Genomic DNA, 23,740 nt, shown 5'->3' with positions numbered 1-23,740 from the left:
GTACTGGCCCTGGAGTCAGAAGTACCTGAGTTCAAATCCGGCCTCAGACACTTAATAATTACCTAGCTGTGTGGCCTTGGGCAAGCCACTTAACCCCCATTGCCTTGCAAAAAAAAAAAAAAAAAAAACTAAAAAAAAGTCTAAGATTCTTTAGTTGTAGATATCAGGACATTTTGAGATATCATATATTGAAACAGCACAGTACAGTCACACTTATTTAGATAAACTATCCATTAAAAATAATAAGATATTAACTGAATATTAAGTTGAATACTGTGTTGTCAGAGTAGTTTTGCTTTTTAAAGTAAAATTAAGTAGACTACAAAACAATGAAAACTGTTAGAATTAAATAATTGATATATTTAATAAAAGAAACTTATTAAATACAAAATTATCTGCTCGATATCAACATTCAAAGACAGTCATCAGCTATTTAATCACAACTCTTTGGTCAATAGAGTTACTTAAAAATCACACACATATATTAAGTACTAACATACTAAATATCACTCAAATGCTAAAAAAGGAAACTTTTAAAAATAAACCTCAACCTCTGCATAAATTAGCATGGTTTAACAAAACATTGGTCATATACCTGGTAGTAAAGGAACAAATTTATAAAAAAGTTCTATGGATTTGTGTCTGCATTCTGTTTGGGGGCGTCCACATTGTGCCAAAAGCCACTTGACGAGATCCAATAAACACAGTGTCTGAACAGGTGGAAATCCACTAAAAGAACAACATAATAATTACACATTAGAGGATATTATTGACACTGGTCTTAGTAAAACACCTATGCTTATGTTTCAAAAGTACCCCACCACCATCATCTTAATAGCTAACATTTATATAGTGCATGGAAAAGCATTGAGATAAGAGCTGTACAATTATCATCTCAATTGAGCTTCACAATAACCCTGCATCATTGGTTCTATTATTATCCCCATTTTGCAGATGAGGAAACTGAGGCAAACAAACTAAGAACCTTGATCCAAGATCACACAGTGAATCAATATCTGGACCAGATTTGAGATCAGGTCTTCCAGGGTTCTTTTCCAGTGAGGCACCTTGCCTCTTCTGACCCCCTGGCTTTTCTCTGGCTGTCTTCCATGCCCAGAATGCCTTCCCTCCAGGAGACCTTTCCTAGTCTTTCCCATTGCTAGTGCCTTCTCTTCCCCTTAAGATTACCTTCATTTGGACTATATAGTTTGTACATACAATTTTTTTTCCTGCCCCCATTAAATTAGGAGCTCCTCAAAGGGAGGGTCCATGTTCCTGCCTTTTTTAGATTAGAAAAGGTCAGGCATATAAGGAATTAGTAAAATGCTTGCCCACTGACTGACTCCTAACAGTCTCCTCTCCAAATATTGCCCTAAGCTGAGAGCCTCATGACTTTGCATCTGGACTACTGAAATAGTCTAATTATTGGTCTCTCACTAGATAATCTCTCTCCTCCCCCATTTATATTTCACACAGCTACCAAAATAATGTGAGGCAGAAACTGGTGACCATGATCCACCATAGTCAGGAAACTTCCTGACTCCCTACTACATCAAAGATTAAAGATTCTTATTTTCATCTTCAAAGTCTTCCAAAAAGTCTAGTTTTTTTCCTCTATTATTCTCCTCCATATATATATTCTGTGCTCTAGCCAAGGTGACAACTGAGATTTTCTTCAAACTTTCTTCTATTTTTATCTCCACATCTCTGGGCATCTGGTACCCTATCTTACTCCTAGTACTTAAAATATACCTCTGACAGAATATTTCACATCACAAATCATGTAAACCTTTCTAATACTTACAAAAAAAAGATAATTTTAAATGTAAAAACATAGATATAGCAGGAAAAAAAAACTGTACCAACCGAGGTAAACGACGTTTTTTGGGTTTATTTAAGGCGATATGCTTCTTTTCAATTATGCGTGTCAGGTGATCAATAGCATCACAACACTGCTGAATTGTACCTGTTCTCAAAAAAAAAAATTGGACTATATGCACAAAAACAATTTCAATAGGAATTTTACTACAGAAACTGAAACTCTAATCTTAAAGGAACCTCAGAACTTTATCTCTTTTTAACAGATAAACTGAGTTCAAAATATTAATTAAATTAGCCCCAAATCACAGAAGCTGTAGATGCCAGTCAGAATAGGAACTGTCTTCTAATTTCAAATCCAACTCTTTCTGTAGTATCACTTTCTCCCATGTGTCATTATTTTTTGTAAAGATTTTATTTATTTTGAGTTTTACAATTTTCCCCCAATCTTGCTTCCCTCCCCCAACCCCCACAGAAAGCAGTCTGTTAGTCTTTACATTGTTTCCATGATACATTGATCTAAATTGAATGTGATGAGAGAGAAATCATATCCTTAAGGAAAAAAAATAAAGTGTAAGAGATAGCAAACATGTCATTATTAAAGAGGAAAAGTATCCTTTTCCCACAATTTAGTATTTCTCAAATCTTAACAAGTTTTCAATAAGTGTATAATCTGTATGTCAATCTTTCAATCAAAAAACCACAAATTGTCAAAAAGAAGAAAGCATTATGCTACTATTGTTGAGAATTAAGGCCAAAAGAAAAAACATTTCAGGTTTTTCACATGGACAACATCCTTCTAATCTACCATGTGGAATATTGATAAAAACCATCCAGAGGTTGAGATGGAGAAACAATAATTAACAGCAGTCAGTGTTTAAACAAATTCTTAAGCTTTATCTGGTATCTTAAAGATCTGTAATCCTGATCTGATTCTCCCAACAATTCTTTTATTATCCTTATTTTATAGATGAGGAAACTAAGGTAGATAGAGGTCAAGTAACTTGCTCAAAGCCATTCAGTAGCAACTGTCTGAAGCCCAAGTTAAATTTAGTATATCAGATGGGGAGAGACAGATGTCTTAGTGATAACAAAAATTCATGTCATTTAATAACCTTAGATCAGACTCTTCTAACTTAAAATTATACATATTTTTAATTAATATTATCCTTATTAATAAGCGGAGTTGTTTTCCTCTTCAATTCTTCCAAAATTAAACTAAAGAAAATAAGCAAGGATAGAGTAAACAAAGAAAATACAAACTTACTAGAAGTCCTTTACAACCCTGGTTAATTTCCTCTGAATGTTATTTAACTTGAAAATATACTTCTAAATGTTAGTCTTTCAATGGTCTAACCAGGGCAGAATACAGTAAGATTATCAATTCTCAGACCTAAGACAAATTTAGCTATTTTGTCTTCTGTAAAGTTATAGATTACCATAATTCCTTGATATCCACAAAGTGCCTCAACTAAAAATAAATCATTTATCATCCAAACTCTGTACACAGAATCAAAAGATTCACTCTTTTGTCAAGTATTATTTTTTTTAACATGTAATACCAACTATTTTTTTTTCTAATTCAGGCCTCCATAAGTTTATTTCAAAAATATCGTAAATTTTGTTGTGTTCCTGAACAAGAAGAGAATCTCACTCAATTCATTATGAACACATGGTAATTTTCATTAACCTAATAAAGGATTCTACTGAATTCTGGCCGATTAAAAAAGTCTCCACGTGCCATTTTCTCAGAGCAAATAGTTTACTAGTTGTTACCACTGCATCTAATGCTTTTGGCACTGAAGCCTGCTAAAGGTTATGATTACATAAAATGTACACATAAAATATATGAATTAGTTTCTTTTTGTTTGTGTCTTTCCTATCTTCAAGACTTAAATGTACAGTTACTGATAATATTATTTTCAATTAAATAAAAATAAAAATTTTGGCAAATATAAATGTATAAGAGGCTAATTAGTGATTGAGAACATTCAGACTTATTACAGAATATTGAGGAAATTGTTAAGGCACAGAAGGGAAAACATAAAAATAACACACTGAAAATGGGCTTAATTATCTAAGTGGGTGAATAAGACTCCCCTTTTAGCAATTAGAACAATCCAGATATAATAAGAGATGAGGGCAAGAGAAAATTAACTGTATGTGAAACTTAGTAAAGTCATAATACTGAACAACTAGGAAAAAACTGTAGTATCACTGATCAGACCCATTGATTTTGCAGGTTAAGGCTTAGAGAGGTTAACTTATTTGCCCAAGGTCAAACAGCAAATTTTAATATTAAAAGATTCTCTTCCATTTGCAACAATTTTTCCTGATTTTTATTTTGAGTACTTCTTGTTCCCCTTCTCTGGGGAACAAGTACACTGATTTGATTAGATATTTATTATGTACTTACATGAATGAAGTATGTGTAGAACACAAGGTGTGACTATATTAAATGTGTTCAAAAGTACAGAAAATTCAGTTACTTCATTAAGATATTGTACATAGGTAAAGTTTTGTAAATAATTGAAGTTTTGACAAATTTAAGTGCTAATTTTTTTATTTTTACTTTATCCATTAGAAAAATAAGAACTTCAAAAAGTTTCTTCCTAATTAATATCACCAAAAACTTAAGCACCAAGTGAAGATTTCTTTTGGCCCAAACAACTTATTAAATTGTCTCATAAAGGGGCAGCTAGGTGGCGCAGTGGATAGAGCACCAGCCTTGGAGTCAGGAGTACCTGAGTTCAAATCTGACCTCAGACACTTAATAATTACCTAGCCATGTGGGCCTGGGCAAGCCACTTAACCTTTTCCTTGAAACTTAACATTGCCTAGAAAAAAAAATCTAAAAAAAAATTGTCTCATAAAGCATACAGGGGGGACACTCTTCATTGTTTGAAGGAATAAAACTTGAGAAAATATTTCATTTTTAGAGGGTTAACTTATATTCTCCTTAAAGAATTTTGTTAAAAAAATAATTGGGGCGACTAGGTGGCACAGTGGATAGAGCACCGGTCCTGGAGTCAGGAGGACCTGAGTTCAAATCCAACCTCAGACACTTAATAATTACGTAGCTGTGTGGCCTTGGGCAAGCCACTTAACCCCATTGCCTGGAAAAAAAAAAAAACTAAAAAAAAATTGTTGCATTCAAAATACTCAGGAGGTGGTTATAATAGAAAAAATTTAATTACAACCTACCTAAAGATTTCTCATCTGCATGAGTTAAGGCCAAACTTTCCATATAAATGACTAAAGCTTCAAAGACGAACTGTTCTACAAGGGTCTCTTCTTCTCTGTAAAATAAAAAGTTGGAATATAGTAAATAAATGTGAAGAGGCCCAAAAGTAAAACAATTTCAAATGTATGCTAAAAATAAGTAATATGAAAAGGCACAGTCTACAGCTGAAGTATTTTTCCAAAAGAAAAATTTCAAAATCAGGTTCAAAGGACACACCAGATTTATGACAAAATAACTGACATCTTTGTATAGTGCTTAAAAGCTTACAAAATATATTAATATATGCATTTAATGATAACCTTGAGAAAGGTTTAGCCATGAAGTAAAAGATACTTTTTTTTGCTTAACAAATGTCTGCACTTCTCAGTCATTAATATTTACTAAGAGGTGTACATCTGCCATAAAATCAAGGAGGGACTTTTGTTTCAGAGAAGAATTTTGAAGTTATTAAAAGCAATTTGGCATATATTTCTAGTCAATTCTTAGCCAAAGGTCATTATCTTTCCGCAATGTTTATCCAAGAAAAATGTGCTAACATGTCAGCTTGATAAAGAGACATAACAGAGGTTAGACAACTGGCATTCATGAATTCTCCCATGTCATAAACTCTGAACTCTTCTGAATTTTAATGAATTTTCTTTAAAAGGCTCTACAATGTCATCCACAACCAGATACTGCTAAAAAGAGAAGTAAAATCAATTTCCAATTGAAATTGTATCTGGATCTTCTCTATGACAGGGACACTTTAGGTGAGCAGCACATCACCTTAATTTATGCCTTCCTTATATTTATGAAGAGGATCACTGAAGAAAATTAAGTGTAATCAAATGATTACAAAATCTCTCATGTAACTGTACAATTTTAACAAGAACAAGAGACATCTAGTTGGAGGAGAACCTTTCTGGTAACACTACTCTACAGAATCAAATGCTTTTTAGACTGAAAAATTAAAAGGCACAGTAGGATCTTGTATTCTCTTTGCACTTTTCTTTTTCTTCCAAGGCAATGGTGGGGGTTAAATGACTTGCCCAAGGTCACAATGCTAGGTAATTATTAAGAGTCTGAGGCTACCTGGAGTCAGGTGTACTGAGTTCAATCTGAACTCAAACACTTAATAATTGCCTAGCTGTGTGACCTTGGGCAAGTCACTAAACCACACTGCCTTCAATTTTAAAAAACCGTGTCTGAGGCTGGATTTGAACTCAGGTCCTTCTGACTCCAGGATCAGTATGGTAACATGTTTGATCACTAATCCCCTAGAACCCTGGTTGGTCATTACACTGATACAAGTTCACACAATAGCATTTCATCTCATTTATATACCATAGTTTGTTCATCCATTCCCTAATTATAGGCACCACCTCAGATTCTCATTTTTCATCACTTCAAAAAGAGTTACAAAAACATTTTTATACATCCTTAGATTTTTGCATAAGACTAATTCCTCCCTTTAATTCCCTCTTCTCCCTATTTCCCTATTGGGGGATGGGGGTGTGTGTGTGTGTATTCTTCCTTCTGTACAGGGTCAGAAGACAATGGCATTCAAGTCTCAACTGCTCCCCACCATCCCCTCCCCTTTGTATAGACATCTAGTTGTGCAGTCCAAAAGTCCCTAACTTTTCTTTCCTGTTCCCCTCAATGTCTTCCTCTACCACTCTTTCTATTCTTAACATCATGAATACAGAATTCTAATTACATTCTCTATCTCTAACCCTTGATGACAGGGACACATCTATCATTTTCCCTGAAAATTAACTGGATGTAAGTAGTTTGTTCTATTTAGTCCTTTATTCATTTTTTTCTTTTCAGCTGTTTTTTTTTTTATTAGAAACCTGAAAGTCCTGCATTTCATAAAGTTCCATTTTTATCCTGTGTACTCCATTTTTCATTATACTTGTGGCTGCAAAGTCATGTGTGATCCTGTCTGGCTCCTCAGATTTGAATTCTTTATTTACAGCTACAAAGAGTCTTTTTTCTTTGACCTAAGAAGATCTGGATTTTGACTATGACATTTCTGGGAGATTCTTTCATGAGATGACAGAGAAAATCTATTTTTCACTTTGTTCTCTGAGGAGATCTGGACATTTGTTTTCCTTTTTAAAGATTTCTTGAAATATGTCTTGGTTCTTTTTTGGTTGTGACATTCAGAGAGTTCAGTGATTTTTAAATTTTTTCTCCTAAATCTGTTTCCCAGGTCAGTTGTTTTTGCTATGAGACACCATACACTTTCTTCTATTTTTCAGCCTCTTCTTTGTTCTAATATTTCTTGTTGTTGGAGTCAGAATCAAGATGGTGGAGTAAAGCCTCCCACATGCTCTCTCCCAAACCACTCCAAATACCTTCAAAAAATGACCAACCAAATTCTAGAGTGGCAAAAGCCACAAAAAGACTGAGGGAAACAAATTTCCACATCAAGACAATTTGGAAGATCCACTGGAAGGGTCTGTTACATAGGGATTAGAAAGAGCCTGCAGCACAGCCCAGGTTACAGCGGAGTAAACCAGCTCCAGCCATTCAGGAACAGCCCACAGGGCGTATGAGTCTGTGGAAGCTGTGACAGTTTCTAAACTTCTCAAGTCAGGGATTGTCGAGGACAACTTGGAAAGTCAGCAGGAAAACTGCTACATCAGAATAGAAGCAGAGTCCAGTTCAGTCAAGCTATAGTGCACACCCAGCAAATAGTAGAAGAAAAAAGAATCTGACCATAGACAATTACTTTGGTCCCATGACAGATCAAAATGCACACTCAGAAGATGACGAAGTCCAAGCTTCTGCATCCAAAGCCTCCAAGGACAGTATGAATTGGTCTCAGGCAATGGAAGATGGAAGAGTTCAAAAAAAGATTCTGAAAATCAAGTAAGGGAAGTAGAGGAATAACTGGGAAGAGAAATGAGATCAATATGGGAAAATCGAGAAAACCAAGTCAGCATTTTGGTGAAGGAGAAACTAAAAAAAACAAAAACAAAAGCAAAAAAAAAAAAAAACAAAGTGAAGAAAATACACCTTAAAAACCAGTTTAAGTCAAATGGAAAAAAGCAACCCAAAAGGTCAATAAGAAGAAGAATGCCTCAAAAAATGAAGAATTGGCCTGATGGAAAATAACTTTTTCAAACATAGAATAGAGCTCGGAGAAGTTGATGACTTTGTGAGAATTCAAGAAACAATAAAACAAAACCATAAAGAATAAAAAAACTGAAAGAAAATGTGGCATCTCATTGGGAAAAACAACTGACCTGGAAAACAAATACAGGAGAGTATTTTAAAAATAGACTACTGGATAAGTCATGACCAAAAAACCTCCTAGATTTCATTTTCCAAAAAATTTCCCAGGAAAATTGCCCTGATATCCTAGAAACAGAAGGTAAAAATAGAAATTGAGAGAATCCATCACCTCCTGAAAGAGATCTAAAATTGAAAACTGCCAGCCAAAGTCCAGAAACCCCAAGTCAAGAAGAAAATATTACAAGCAGCCAGAAAGAAAAAATTCAAATATCACAGAGTTAGTCAGAATAACACAAGATTAAGCAGCTTCTACATTAAGGACTTGTAGGACTTGGAATATGATATTCCGGAAAGCAAAAGAGTTTAGATTAAACTGAGAAAAAACACCCAGGGAAACCGAACATACTCTTTCAGGTGAAAAGGAGGCCATTCAAACTTTCAAACTTTGCCAATGAACCAACCAGAGCTGAACAGAAAGTCTGAACTTTCAAATACAGGACTTAGGTGAAGCATAGAGAGGGAAGATGGGAAGGGCAAATTATAAGGGACTTAATGATGTTCAACTGCTTGTTTTCCTACATGTATAGATAATACTGATAAAACTCATAGGAATCTTCTCATTTGATAGGAGCATATTTAGACAAGGCACAGGAGAGAGTTGAATAAGAAAGTAACATATTATAAAGATGGAGTTAATGGGAAAGAAAGGAGAGAAAGGAGAGGTAGAAAGGGTTAAGTTATTTCACATAAAAGAGGTAAGGAAAAGCTTTTGCAGTGGAGTGGAAGAGGGGGGATGGTGAGGGTGAGCAAGCAAGCCTTATTCTCCTTGGGAGTGGCTCAGAGAAGGAATGACATACACACTTAATTGAGTATAGAAATCTGTCGTACCAGAGGAAAATGGAGAGGAAAGGAATGGGAGAAAGGGGACAGAGGGAGGGGAAGAGGAGTGGTGTAAGTGATAGAAGAGAGGAAATATCATGGGAGAGGATGGTCAGACAACACACAACCTTTGAGGAAGGACACGGGAAAAGAGAAACTAGAATAAATGGGGATGGGGGAGAATAGGATGGAGGGAAATAGAGCTGATGATGATGATGATGATGATGATGATGCTTGTCTTTCTTTCTCAGAAAGGCCCATGACATCAGGGAGGTGATGCCATAATTTTTGAGTAAGGGAGTACTGTGCTAAGTCACCAGGTTCATTTTCTCCTCCAGAACCATCTGGGTCCAGATATGAATCAGGACGACTGGAGATGGCCAAGGATGCAAGGCAATCAGGGTTAAGTGACTTGCCCAAGGTCCCAAAACTAGTAAGTGCCAAATATCTATGGCTAGATTCAAACTCCAGTCAGAGTTCCAAACTCAAGGTCAGAGTTCTATCCACTGCACCCCACCCAAGCTGCCCTAGTAATTGCGAGAAAAAAAAGTTCAAGCTATTTCTTTGATGGACTAATGATAAAAAATGCTATCTATCCCAAAGTCAGAGGTGATGGTGTCTGAATACAGACTGAAGCATACTTTTTCTTTTTTTCTCACTGCTTTTCTTGAGGTTCTCTTTCTTAAGGGAGGGTGGTGGTGGTTATGTTTACTTTTACAATATTACTACTGTAATAATGTTTTTCATGGCAACACACGTTTTTGAACTACACCAACTAACCTATTTTCCCAATGGGGAGAAGTAGAGTGGAAGGAAGGAGAGAATTTAGATTTTGGAAGTAAACGTTCAAATTTGCTTTTGCATGTAGTTGGGGGGGGGGAATTTTTTTTAATTAAATAAAAAAAAATATTTCTTGTTACCTTATGGAGTTGATGGTTTCTATTTGGTCCATTTTAGTTTTCAATAAGTTTATTGCTTTGGCAAGACCAGGTACTTCTTGTGCCTAGTTGTTAATACTATTTCCAATTCTTTTATCCATAGCCCCCATTTCCTTGCCCATTTTTTTCCTCAAGGGTTGTCATTTTACTTATAAAAATATTTGTAAATTTTTTTTCTAACTTGTGTCCAAGCTATATTATTCTCTGAAGCTTTCTTTGCTTATAGGTGTTCTGGAGTCATTCCCTTCTTCTGGATATGAGTGAGCATCCCTACCATTGTAATAGCTCATTAAGGAGCTTGCCCATTTTCAGTCTACTTTCTAAGTTCAAACTTGATGGTAGGCCTGGGCTCTGCCATAATTCTGGAAGGAAAGTCCAGTCCAGGGCTATTGTTGCTTTCTCAGAGTTTACAGTGCTTACTATGTGCCAAGCATCGTATTAATATTTGCACCATTTTACAAATATCATCTCATTTGGTACTCACAAAGTCCCTGGGAAGTTAAGTGTTATTGTTATCCCCACTGTACAAAGTAGACAGAGTAAACTGATTTGTTCAGGGTCACACAGTAGGTTAGTGTCCTGTCTTTTTTTTTTTTAAGGTTTTTTTTCAAGGCAATTGGGTTAAGTGGCTGGCTCAAGGCCACACAGCTAGGTAATTATTAAGTGTCTGAGACTGGATTTGAACCCAGGTACTCCTGACTCCAGCGCTGGTGCTTTATCCACTGTGCCACCTAGCTGCCCAGTAGGTTAGTGTCTAAGCCACATTTGAACTCAGGTTTTTTTGATTTCAGGCCCAAAGTTCTAACAACTGCAACCACAAACCTAGCTGCACTGAGAGACCACATGACCAATGTGAAATGTATATAGTCAATATACTATATAGTCAATAATGTATAACAGTTAAATAGTCAAACATACATTCCCTGATAAAAAATAATTTACTTGATCCCACATCATACTTTAAGTAATTATTTAAATACTGAAAAAAAGTAATGTTCAATTTTTGTTGACTTACCTAAATTCTCTATAGATATTGTTAAAAGCAAGTGCTGCTCCTAGTCTCTTGAAAGCATTGGGATGAAGAGCAAAGCTGTACAGACGCTTAAAGAGTGATTTGGTGTTCACAGGACTCTTCTCTTGCTGCTGAGGTGTTGTCTGCTTAATGGACCATTTTAAAAACTCTCTAACACACTGTCCACAAAAATCTCGCAAGGTACTGTCAACAGGATCCACTATGCCATCCTGAAACAAGAGGCAAATTATTTTACTAGCAAACCTTTATTTCTATGATATAGTATCAGTATTTTAGTATTGGAAATAACTTGAAAAATCCCTAAATTCAATCCCTTTAACTTTACTAATGAGGAAATTTTAGTCCAGAGAAGCATGTTTCTTGTTTAGTGTCACACAGCTAGTAAATATCCAAGTCAGGAATCAAACTAAGGTCTTCTTGATGCTAAATTAAGTGCTTTATACATTATACTATGCTGCTTCACATATCTATTATAAAAACAGTCCGCTTGTCAGAATAAAATAAAGTTAAATAATTATATATTTTTGCAGAAACAAAGGGAATATAGCTAAAATTAAAAATACAAATATGAAAAAAATCTTTACAGCAAATCTGATAAAATTTTCATTTCTAAGACATATACAGAATTCATTCAACATTGCAAGAATAAGTGCCATTCCCTAAGTGAAATATGGTCAGAGGATATATTCAGGCAATTTTCATAGAAAGGAATCCAGGCTATCAACAACCATAAGAAAAAAATGCTCTAAATGACAAATAATTTAGAGAAATGTAAATTAATATTATTTCTGAAATTCTGCCTCATACTGATCAGGTTTGTAAAGTTAACAAAAAAGGAAAATGACAAATACTGGAAGAATTAGAAAAAAACAGGTTAATTAATACCACTGGAAGAGATGTGAACTGACTCAGTCATAATGAAAAGGAACTTAGAACTGTGCCCCAAAAGCTACTAAACTGAACATACTCTGACCACTAATTAGGTCTATATTCCAAAGAGATAAAATTATCTCTAAGAAATAGGTAAAGATATGATAACTTTCTTGTATTTAAAATAGCTGTGAAAAGAAAAGAATCTTATTGGTGCTTTTGGAGAAAAAGACAAGATTCAGAAGTATTCCAAAATTGCTATATCAAGTCAAATAATTACAGTGTAAAAATAGAATAGTTTTATTTGTTCACAAAGATGAATATTCTGTGCTATACCTATAAAAAAGGAGAAATAATACTGTTTAGCTCATCAGATTAATAGACAAGAAATAAAACATGGCATTAAAAGTAGACTGCCTCTTTGATCATGCAATGCCCATTCCTAAAATTAATTTCACAAAAATCAAGAAAATGATAACTTTCTTGTCATTGGAAGCTAATTAAATTCATGTTCTAACAAGTGAAAGTTAAAATAATGTTAAGAAAGCTAAGAAAGTTATGGGAGATTACTGGTGAGATGGCAAAGTGAGGACCTCCAAACGAATGCAGTTCTCTCCACCTTCAATTCACAAGTAATAAATCAGATGAAATTAAAAAAACAAAAGAATTAGAAATAAAAATAAACTGTCTTAGCAATCCTATAGAAAATTTTATAGGAATAGCAAAGACTGCACTGTTGACTCTTATGATCCATTTGATCATTACCTTTGCCTACTTTTAGTAATACTAAAGGTGCTTCATATTGTCTTACTATTTATTCTGTCTATGAACGTTATATTGTTATACTTTTAAGTTTTGTGAAAGAACTTTATTTAAATTTATCTTCTCTAAAGCCTTACACAGTATTCCAAATATAAGAGGCTTTAATAAATGTTTGACATTTAATTCCTGAGAAACAAATATATAAATAGAATGCTCATCTATGGAATTAGAATTACATGAAGAATAAGGGATATTTGATAACCAGCAAGTGGGCTTCACGGCATCCATGCAATATCAATTCATCTACACGAATCTCTGCCTCCTCCACTCCTTTTATCTTGATGAGTCTCTGTGTACTCGCAGAAACCTTACCAGAGGCTACAGGGAAAAGTCACCCCCATTAAATCATGTTCTTCTTGGGGGCAAAGGCTTTCAAATGCCTTTTCTTTGCATCCTCAAAGCTTAGCACAGTGTTGTTAAAGTTTGTGCTTAATGCAGGCTTACTGACTCTGATTCCTATTAGTAAATAGGGTTGTAAACTGTACTAGGCGGAGGGATTACCCATCATCAACTACATAGCTCCACTGAAACACTTTTTTAAAATCTATGATCCTAAGTCACAAGATTTGAAGCAAGAGGGAGCTACAGAGGAGGAAATTTAGGTACATAAAGGAAAATTCACTAACCACATTTAAACAGGCAATAAACAACAGAACTCAGGCATTCTGAACTTAAAAAGCCAACACTTTTCTACTTCAAGAATTATTCAGGGAAGCTCAGTGAAGTACTGGACAGAGCACAAGTCCTGGAGTCAGCAGATCCTTAATACTTTGCTGAGTGACCTTGGGTAAGTCACTTAACCTCACTGCCTTGCCTCTTCTGAAAAAAGTCAAGAGAGAATGAGAGTAAGAGCCAAAGCAGCACAAAAGAATGAGAAATTACACAGAGCTCCAATCTCAGAAACTGGTCAGATAGGAGGGAGATCCTCACTGATAAAATGTTTTTTCATCCAGTAATTCCCTAGTCCAGTGAAACCACAGGTCCTCTTTCTATACCTGACTTCCTCCCAGCTCCTCCCTTTCTTGTCCTTTCTCCATTCTTCTCTCCCTTGGTTCTCTCTCTTATCTGTCCTTCCTTTCTTCTCTTTTCATCCATCCCTCCTGCTGGCTTATTTTTCTCACAATATATACATCATAAGCATACAAACACATATAAAATACATATGAGCATGCATATATGTAAAACTAAAAGTAAACAAGATTAAAATGGATTACTAAAACTATATATGTAGACCAAATAATTAATCAACAAGCATTTATTAAGTATCTATCATGTCCCAGACACTGTTCTAGTTACTGAAGATACATACATACAAAAATAATTACTGCCTTCAAAGGATTTCTATTCTCTCAAGGGTGTGTGTGTGTGTGTGTGTGTGTGTGTGTGTGTGTGTGTGTATTCTCCCAAAATTTACACAAAATCAAAACAAGGTAATTTCAGGATAGAAGCCAAAAGCAGCTGTGATCAGGAAGGGCTTCTACTGGGAAGAGGTATGAGTCTGGCAGAAAGAGCATTCTAAACAGCATTTACTCTCCAGACATCCAAGTCCTCCTTCACTCCTCAACACCTGCACTCTGACTTGCAGGCTCACTCTCTCCAGTTATGTGTGATAACCATCCTTTGCATCAGAGAGAGTCAGAGGCCTCTGGCAGTTGTGACATCTATGTGGAAGACAGACTGGAGAGAGAGAAACTTGAGAGAAAGGTGCTAGTCCTGAACTCCATAGCATTTCCTGACTATTCCCAAGCCATGCTTCCTTATATTCTAGCCATCATCCTCAACACCACCCCCTAAACAAAACCTTGCACTCTGCCCTGGAGCATCTGATAGGTAAATGTTCACCCACTTATGCCTTGAACCATGAGGCGAACAGACCACCTGCCCACCTATTTCTTTCTAGTCCCTTTTATGTACTGCTTCCCTGGCTCTGTGAGGGTGGGAGTCTCTTATAGGCTTTTATTTCTAACTTTCTTTTTTTTTTAAAGGTTTTTGCAAGGCCATAGGGTTAAGTGGCTTGCCCAAGGCCACACAGACTAGTCTGAAGCCAGATTTGAACTCAGATACTCCTGACTCCAGGGCGGGTGTTCTATCCATTGAGCCACCTTGCCGTCCATATATTTCTAACTTTCACATGAAGCTGGCACACAGTAAACATTTAATCAATACTTTACCATGCACTCTTTCAAAGAGATCAATAACGAGGCTGTTGCCACAGTCCAATGGAGAGGTGATAAGAGCCTGAACTAAGGTGGTGACAGTATGGGCAGAGATGAAGGGGCAGGTGAGATATGCTGTGGATCCAGAATACTATGGGACATTGAAGAAGTGGGGTATTTGGGGTGATGAGGAGTTGAAGACAAGTTTCAAGTTGTAAACAGTAATTGCTGGAAGAACAGAAGTCTCCTGAACAGAAGTGGGGAATTAAAGGAATGGTTCTGAGGAAGAGAGAATGAATTCTGATTTAGACATGTTGAGGCTTTGGATTTGTTGACCAGAAAGTCAACAGTTTATCTTTTCACTTGACCTAGGATAAGGCCTAACCTGCTTGTGACTACTTTCTTGCCACACAGGAAAACTTTAAATTTTACAAACAAGGTATTCTGATTCATTAAAACATATTTTCTAATTCCTTAAACAAAATATTTTTAAAACTCATATGACTTAACTAAAAATTAGTAAGAAAAAAAAAATCCTTAGAGCCGGAGCAAAGATGTAGTGTAGAAGTATAGAAGTGTGGATAGAGCACCAGCCCTGGAGTCAGGAGTACCTGAGTTCAAATACGGCCTTAGACATTTAGTAATTACCTAGCTGTGTGGCCTTGGGCAAGCCACTTAACCCCATTGTCTAGCAAAAACCTAAAAAAAAAAAAAAAAAAAAAAAGTATAGAAGTGTAGAAGCAGGAATTCCCAGAAGCTCTCTCTCAGAACACTTCAAATATCATAAAATTATGACTCTAATCTAATTGTAGAGGGGCAGAACCCACAGAAATACACTGAGTAAAACAATTTTCCAACCCAAGAGAACTTAGAAGATATGTGGGAAAGGTCTATTGGCTAGAAAGAGCCACAGCTGCACAGGCCTGCCTAAGCAAACCAGCTCAAGTCTTCCAGGAATACCCCTGGGCATAGGTCTCTGGGGTCACCTAGGTCTGTGGCAGTTTCCAGACCTCTCAGCCCAGGTAATGTCAAGGACAATTTGGAAGGTCAGAGGGAAAGAACTGCCACACCAGAGTGAGCAAGAAGCCTAGGCCAGTGCCAGCCTTGGGGCAGCCCTCCTGTAGGAAACTGCAGAGCCATCCAGCAGCTGCTTCCAGAGCACCCAGTCCACAGACACTAAGGGGGTGAGGAGAGACTACAGAAGTATCTCCACTATCCCTGGGATGGGTCTCTGCTGCTTTGCCCACACTCAGTTTCAGGTCACAGTCTGGGCCCCCATACTACCACAGAAGAGCAGGGACTAGGGCCTGTGGACATCCACAGACCAGAGCACAGGCACAAAGGCCAAGAGAGGAGTGAGAACCTCTCAAAAGACCCTAGAGGAATTAAGGTCCTTGGGGAGTATCCCAAAAATCCCTAAAAATGCTTTAAATCAGGTCATAGGCTGAAGAAATGACCTAACAACAGAAGAAAAAGCATCTTAAGGAAGCTGGGTAGTACAGTGGATAGAGCACTGGCCCTGGAGTCAGGAGGACCTGAGTTCAAATCCAGCTTCAGTCACTTAATAAGTGCCTAGCTGTGTGACCTTGGGCAAGTCATTCTTAACCCCATTGCCTTATATAAATTAAAAAGAAAGAAAAAAAAGGACCTAACCATAGAAAATTACTTTGGTCCCATGGAGGATCAAAATACACACTCAAAAGATAACAAAGTAAAAGTTTCTGCAAACAAAGCCTCCAAGAAAAATAGAAACTGGTCTCAGGCTTTGGAAGAGCTCAAAAAAAAGACTTTGAAAAGCAAGTAAGGAGAGGAAGCTAGGTGGCACAGTGGATAGAGCACCGGCCCTGGAGTCAGGAGTACCTGAGTTCAAAACCAGCCTCAGAAACTTATTACCTAGCTGTGTGGTCTTAGGTAAGCCACTTAACTCCACTGCCTTGCAAAAAAAAAGAAAAAAGAAAGAAAAGACAGTAAGGGAGGTAGAGAAAAAAATTGCGAAGAAAAATGAGAATGGTGAAGGAGATATTAAAAAAAATACCATGTTAAAAAACCATTTCAGGTCAAATAGAAAATGTCATCCAAAAGGTCATTGAGGACGAATGGCCAGATGAAAAAGGAAATAAAGCTCTCTGAAGAAAATAGCTCCTTCAAATGTAAAGTAGAGCTAAGGAAAGTCAATGACTTTGTGAGAAATCAAGAAACAATAAAACAAAAATAAAAACTAGAAGAAAATGTGAGATATATATATATCATTGGAAAAACAACGAACCTGGAAAACAGATCTGGAAGAGATAATTTAAAAATGACTGAGCTACCTGAAAGTCAAGACCAGAAAAAAAGAGCTTAGATTTCATTTTTCAAGAAATAATCCAGGGCAGCTAGGTGGTGAAGTGGATAGAGCACCGGCCCTGGAGTCAGGAGGACCTGAGCTCAAATCTAGCTAATTACCTAGCTGTGTGACCTTGGGCAAGCCATTTAACCCCACGGCCCTCAAAAACAAAAAAAAAAAAAAAAAAACCTTAAAAGGAAAGAAATAATACAGCAAAACTGCCCTGAGATCTGAGAAGCAGAGGGTAAAATATAAACTGAGGGAATCCACAAAGTTTCCTGTTGAAACAACCAGAGCTGAACAAAAAGTTTCATCTTTAAGTATGAGACTCAGATGAAACATAGAGGGAGTAGACAAGAAGGACAAATTATGAGGGATTTAATGATGTTGAACTATGTGTATTCCTGCAAGGGAAGATGATACTGATATCATATAAACCTCATTTACTAAGCAATTAGAAGGAGCATATATAGATAAGGCACAGGAGGGAGATGATTATAAATGTATAAGATGCTGTAAAGAGGGAATCAGTGGGTGAAAAATGAATGTACTGGGAGAAAAGGAAGGGAGAGGTAGAATGGGCTAAGTTATTCCATGTAAAAGAGTCAAGGAAAAGATTTTGCAATGGAGTGGAAAGGGAGAAGGTGAGGGGAATTGAGGGAGCTTCATTCTCACTGGAAGTGGCTCAGAAAGGAAATAACACACACACTCATTAGAGTATAGAACTATATCTAACCCTGAAGGAAAAAAGGAGAGGAAAGGGATAAGATGGCAGAAAAGGAACAGGGGAGGGGAGAGGGGGTGGTAAGTGATAGAAGAGAGGGAAGATCATGGGACAGGATGGTCAGATACAACACACTTTTGAGGAGGGACAGAGTGAAAAGGAGAAAGAGTATATAATAAGTGGGAGTAGGGAGGAATAGAATGGAGGGAAATTCAGTTAACAATAGCAAGTGAGGGAAAAAATTACTGAAGCAACTTCTCTGATGGACTAATGATAAAAGAATGTAACCCATCAGACAGAGTTGATAGTATCTGAACACAGACTGAAATACTTTTTTTTCTCATTTTATTTTTCTTGAGGTTTTTCTATTTTGGGGGGGAGGGGATTATGTGTACTTTCACAAGGTTATTGTATTAATGTGAAAATAAATTAATAAGTCATTTATAAATAAATTCACATTCTGTTATTGATAAACAGAAAAAGCAAAGAAATCAAATGCAACCTACCAGAATCGTTTCTAATAATGTCACTGTATCCTGACTTTCAAACTTCTTGTTGTTGGTGAACCAGTGAATTATTTGCATGACAAGTGGTTCATAAAGTTGCCTTGTCACCTAGGTCATAAAATAATACAAATTCATTAGATACACCTGTTATATCTTTCTTTTCAAATAATTATGCCTTCTTATTCACTATTTTCAAATAGGTCAGACTATTAGACCATCATCATCACAGGAATAAGTAGCCCAGAAATCATACAATTATAACATTTTAGAAGTCATTTCACCCAGTCCCTACCTGAAGCAAGGAGACCTTCTACAACACACTTGACAATCTATGCAGCCTCTGCTTAAAGACCTATAGTGTCAGGGAGCTCACTATCATAAAAGGTTAAGTTACTCCATTTTTAGACATTTCTTATTTTCAGAATGTTTTAATTAAACAGAGCTAGGAGCAGAAGGGATAATTTCCACCACTCTAATGCTAGCCAACAGCGTTAGTTCTGCTCTAGAAAGTCTAATAGAACAAAACCAGTTCCACACCACCATACTACTTGAAGATAGCTTTCATGTTTAGTCCCAAGTCTTTAGCCCAGTTCCTTCAATGTGTCCTAAAAATGGCTGGATTTTCTAACCCATATCACACTCATTGCACTGCCTTCACAAATTGGACACATTCCAGTTTGTCCTTCACAAAATGTTGTAGGTGTGTTCTGACTCTCACCCCTGTAGAATACAGTGAACCGTTACACACCTTGTTCTGGACACTTTATCTTTACTACTGCAGCCTAACTACTTCAACTTTTTTTGATGGCTACATCACAAAGGTTAGAATGCAGCAAAAACCCTCTCTTTCTCACAATAATTACAATTCAAGCATATCATTTGCATTCTAAACTTAGTCTATTCATTTTCAGAACCTGAGCACAGGATCTGATTTTTACTGCTATTAAACTGAACTTTGTGAAGATCCAGTGCTTTGTTTTTGCCTGTCAACATATTTTTTTAGATTTTGATTCTATCATTCTAGAAATTAATAATCCCTCCCTACTTCAAATATTGTGTGTGATGGCTATAACTTTAAGTCATCGAATTATTTTTTTTGAAATGAGTAAGACATATGTTCCAAGGGAAATAAAATTGCACATACTGTCTGAGACAGTAATACCACTACTGGGTCTGTGTCCCAAAGAAATCACAAAAAAGATAAAAAAAAAAACCCACACGTACAAAAATATTTACAGCAGCTCTTTTTTTTTTGCAAGGCAAATGGGGTTAAGTGACTTGTCCAAGGTCACATAGCTAGGTAATTATTAAGTTTCTGAGGTCAGAGTTGAACTCAGGTCTTTCTCACTAAAGGGCCAGTGCCCTATCCACTGTACCACCTAGCTGCAACCTCAGCTCTTTTCTTAGCGACAAAGAATTGGAAATTGAGGGAATGCCCATCAATTGGGGAATGGCTGGACAAAATTGTAGATGAATGTGATAGAACACAACAGTTCTATAGGACATCATGAGGAATGTAACTTCAGAATAGCTGAAAAATTAATTGCATGAATTGATGCTAAGGGAAGTGAGCACTAATGAGAGTGAAGCTAGCAACTCTGGGTGAGAATCAACAAAGATGGCCTTCACTTCTCTTTTTCAGTAGTACTTACTACAGTCAAAACACAATTCTAAAAGACTTGTGATAGAAAATACCATCCATATTTAGAGGAGGAACTATGGCATTTAAAAGCAGGCAAAAGCTTACTATCTTTAATTTTTAATTGCCTTATGTATTATGGTTCCCCCCAAAACTTTTTACTTTTTCGAATTGATTCTTCTTTCACAACATGCTTAATACGAATATATGTTTAACACAGTTATAAACAACCTATATTAGATTGCTTTCTGTTGGGAGGGAAGAGGGAAGGAAGGGAGAGATAAAAATGTGAAACTCAAAACCTTACAAAGAAAATGAACACTGAAAACTATCTTTAGGGGCAGCTAGGTGGTGCAGTGGATAAAGCACCAGCCCTGGAGTCAGGAGTACCTGAGTTCAAATCTGGTCTCAGACACTTAATAATTACCTAGCTGTGTGGCCTTGGGCAAGCCACTTAACTCCATTTGCCTTGCAAAAACCTAAAAAACAAAAACAAACAAAAAAAATTTATCTTCACATGGTAGTCGCAAAAATAAATAAATAAAATGTCTGGAATGAGTAAGACATGATCAAGGATTGTAAACTGTATGGATTTGCTGAAGAAAGAATTTTCAATCATGAATAGAATTTTCTCCAGGATAAAGGAGATTCATGAATCAAAGCAGTCCATGAGAAACAAGTCACTGGATATGACCACCTGATGACAATCTACTTAATGGCATACTATTTTCTAGCCCGTATTTTCCCCATCCTTTTGCATTAAAAAATCATTAGAGATTATCAAATGCACTGGTCAAATTTAGTCATATTTATAATATTTCACAGATCTACTACAGCAAGAATATCAAAAAGAAAAAAGGTGAGTGAGGCATCTCAAGATTTTTGCAGTAATTTGGGAAATCATTTGTTCAGGGTAAGAATTTTGAATTAATTTTGAGCAGATAGGTGATCATTTACCATCTCCTCAAGATAAGAGTTTCAAATTTTTCCGGAACAGGGGCAGCTAGGTGGCGCAGTAGATAAAGCACCTGTCCTGGAGTCAGGAGAACCTGAGTTTAAATCCAGCCTCAGATACCTAATATATTTACCTAGCTGTGTGACCTTGGGCAAATCACTTAACCCCACTGTCTTGCCAAAAACAAAAAAACAAACAAAAAAAAACCCTTTTTCTGAAATATGTTTATTCTTTCAGTCATATGTTGAAAAGAGAAACAAAAGAGAAATTGAGTTTTTTCCTGTCAATCAAAAATATGATTCTCACATCTATCAGACTAGCCAATATGACCAGAAAGGGCAATGATCATTGTTGGAAGGGTTGCGGGAAATCTGGGGCACTAATACATTGTTAGTGGAGCTGTGAGCTCATCCAACGTTTCTGGAGATCAGTCTGTTGCTTAAAGGGCAGCAAAAATGTGCATACCCTTTGATCCAGCAATACCACTACAGGGCCCTGAAGAGAGAGGATGAAAAAGGGTAAAAACATCACTTGTACAAAAATTTTCATAGCAGCCCTGTTTGTGGTGGCAAAAAATTGGAAATCAAGTAAATGTCCTTCAATTGGGGAATGGCTTAGCAAATTGTAGTATATGTATATCATGGACCACTACTGTTCTATTCAAAACCAGGAGGGATGGGAATTCAGGGAAGCCTGGAGGGATTTGCATGAACTGATGCTGAGAGAGATGAGCAGAACCAGAAAAACACTGTACACCCTAACAGCAATATGGGGGGTGATGATCAATCTTGATAGACTCGCTCATTCTATCAGTGCAACGATCAGGGACAATTTGGGGCTGTCTGTGATGGAGAATACCATCTGTATCCAGAGAAAGTAGAGTTTGAACAAAGACCAAGAACTATTCCTTTCAACTTAGGAAAAAAAAAACTGATATCTTATTGTCTGATCTTGCTGTCTCTTTTACTTTATGTTTCTTCCTTAAGGATTTGATTTTTCTCTCATCACATTCAATTTGGAGCAATGTTAGGTATACACTGATAACATGGAAACAATGTAAAGACTGGCAAATTGCCTTCTGTGGGGGGAGGGAAGTAAGATTAGGGGAAAAATTGTAAAACTGAAAATAAATAACATTTTTAAAATAAATAAATTTTATACATATACATACATATGTATGTATACATATATATGATATTCTCCAAAATAAGTATCTTTCCTGTTCTTTTTAACAATGACAGTATATTATACTTTCCTTCACATTTTTCTCAAGTTTCAGTTCAATCTTAAATTTAGTCTTCCTGACATTTTGTTTACAGGTTTGTACAAATCTTGTATCTACTTCTTCATTTATTACTCTCCTTCAAATTTTATATGTGTCCTTTCAAAATCTGAACTCTAGAGATTAAACTCCAATAGTTAACTACATAAATCTTTTTTATATTCTTATCAAAATAGCTCAAAAATGTTTCTGACGGGGCAACAAGGTGGCACAGTGGTAAGTACCGGCCCTGGAATCAGGAGTATCTGAGTTCAAATCCGGCCTCAGACACTTAATAAATGCCTAGCTGTGTGACCTTGGGCAAGTCACTTAACCCCATTGCCTTAAATAAATAAAAATGTTTCTGAAAGCCTCCCTCTTAAGCTATCTTCCCTTTGAGAATTTCAGGCAATGATATAATTTTCCTAAACTTTTATATTCACACTGTGGAAAATTTAAGTGGTAGCTCCTGAAGCAATTTTTTTTTAAATTTAAAGTAATGGGGTTAAGTGACTTGCCCAAGGTCGCATAGATAGGCAATTATTAAGTGTCTGAGGTTGGATATGAACCCAGGTACTCCTGACTCCAGGGCCGGTGCTCTATCCACTGTGCCACCTAACTGCCCCCTGAAGCAATTTTTAACAGAGAAATATATTTACCTAAAGATTACCTGTCACTTTCTTTTTCTGGTTTAGTACTACTACAATGAATAGGAGTCTATCTACCATTCTTTTTTCAATCCTTTAAAACTCAAAGAAGTAGAAATTTGCATAATAAAATTCACTGTGGCTCAGACTGAAGTTATATATGCTTATACTTTAAGGTGATTTTTGGTAACAAAAGATAAGCATCTCCACTACATTCTACCATAACCTTTAAAAAATCTCAGATACTATTTCTATGTTTGTAAGAAAAATTTAAAAAGAAGGCTATTATCAACTAGGTACTTTTCTCCTAGTTTTGACATTTATTCTTTTTTTCAATTCAAAAGCCCATCTAATTTTAACACTCAAAAATTCTCTGAGATAAAACTTTTCATTATTTTAGTTTACAAAAAGACATGATAACATCACTTTTTTCACATATATCAAGGTACTTTATTTCATAATACAATCCATAATCAAAAATAAAAAATCTAAATTACCTGATCTACGTCACACGCAAGTCGAAGCAACACAGGAAATGTTTTTTTATATAGTTGATACATGGGTGGGGAACCCAGCTTTCCATCAGGTATCTGAGATGCTTTTCCCAACATAAACATAACCATGCTATGTAACAGTTCACACGCTGCAATCTAATATAAGCAAAACAGATTATCCAAGTGGTGTATACCAATACTATATA

At 36.2% G+C, this 23,740-nt stretch overlaps 1 protein-coding gene across 4 annotated transcripts in view; it reads right to left on the bottom strand.

Moving 5' to 3' along the window:
* PRKDC (protein kinase, DNA-activated, catalytic subunit) overlaps positions 1-23,740 on the bottom strand; it is a 192,623-nt gene that overhangs the window by 129,525 nt on the left and 39,358 nt on the right. For all 4 annotated transcript variants that reach the window (XM_074199918.1, XM_074199920.1, XM_074199922.1 and 1 more), the window contains 6 exons: positions 23,538-23,690; positions 18,539-18,646; positions 11,117-11,343; positions 5,023-5,117; positions 1,867-1,966; positions 596-729 (listed from right to left, as the gene is read on the bottom strand). In XM_074199918.1, the coding sequence (XP_074056019.1) occupies positions 596-729; positions 1,867-1,966; positions 5,023-5,117; positions 11,117-11,343; positions 18,539-18,646; positions 23,538-23,690 (817 nt within the window). The remainder of the gene's footprint in view (positions 1-595; positions 730-1,866; positions 1,967-5,022; positions 5,118-11,116; positions 11,344-18,538; positions 18,647-23,537; positions 23,691-23,740) is intronic.

This window comes from Macrotis lagotis, chromosome X (genome assembly GCF_037893015.1).
Source record: "Macrotis lagotis isolate mMagLag1 chromosome X, bilby.v1.9.chrom.fasta, whole genome shotgun sequence".
Taxonomy (NCBI): domain Eukaryota; kingdom Metazoa; phylum Chordata; class Mammalia; order Peramelemorphia; family Peramelidae; genus Macrotis; species Macrotis lagotis.
Note: the sequence above shows the minus strand (reverse complement) of the source record. Positions and strands in the feature narration are given on the sequence as shown.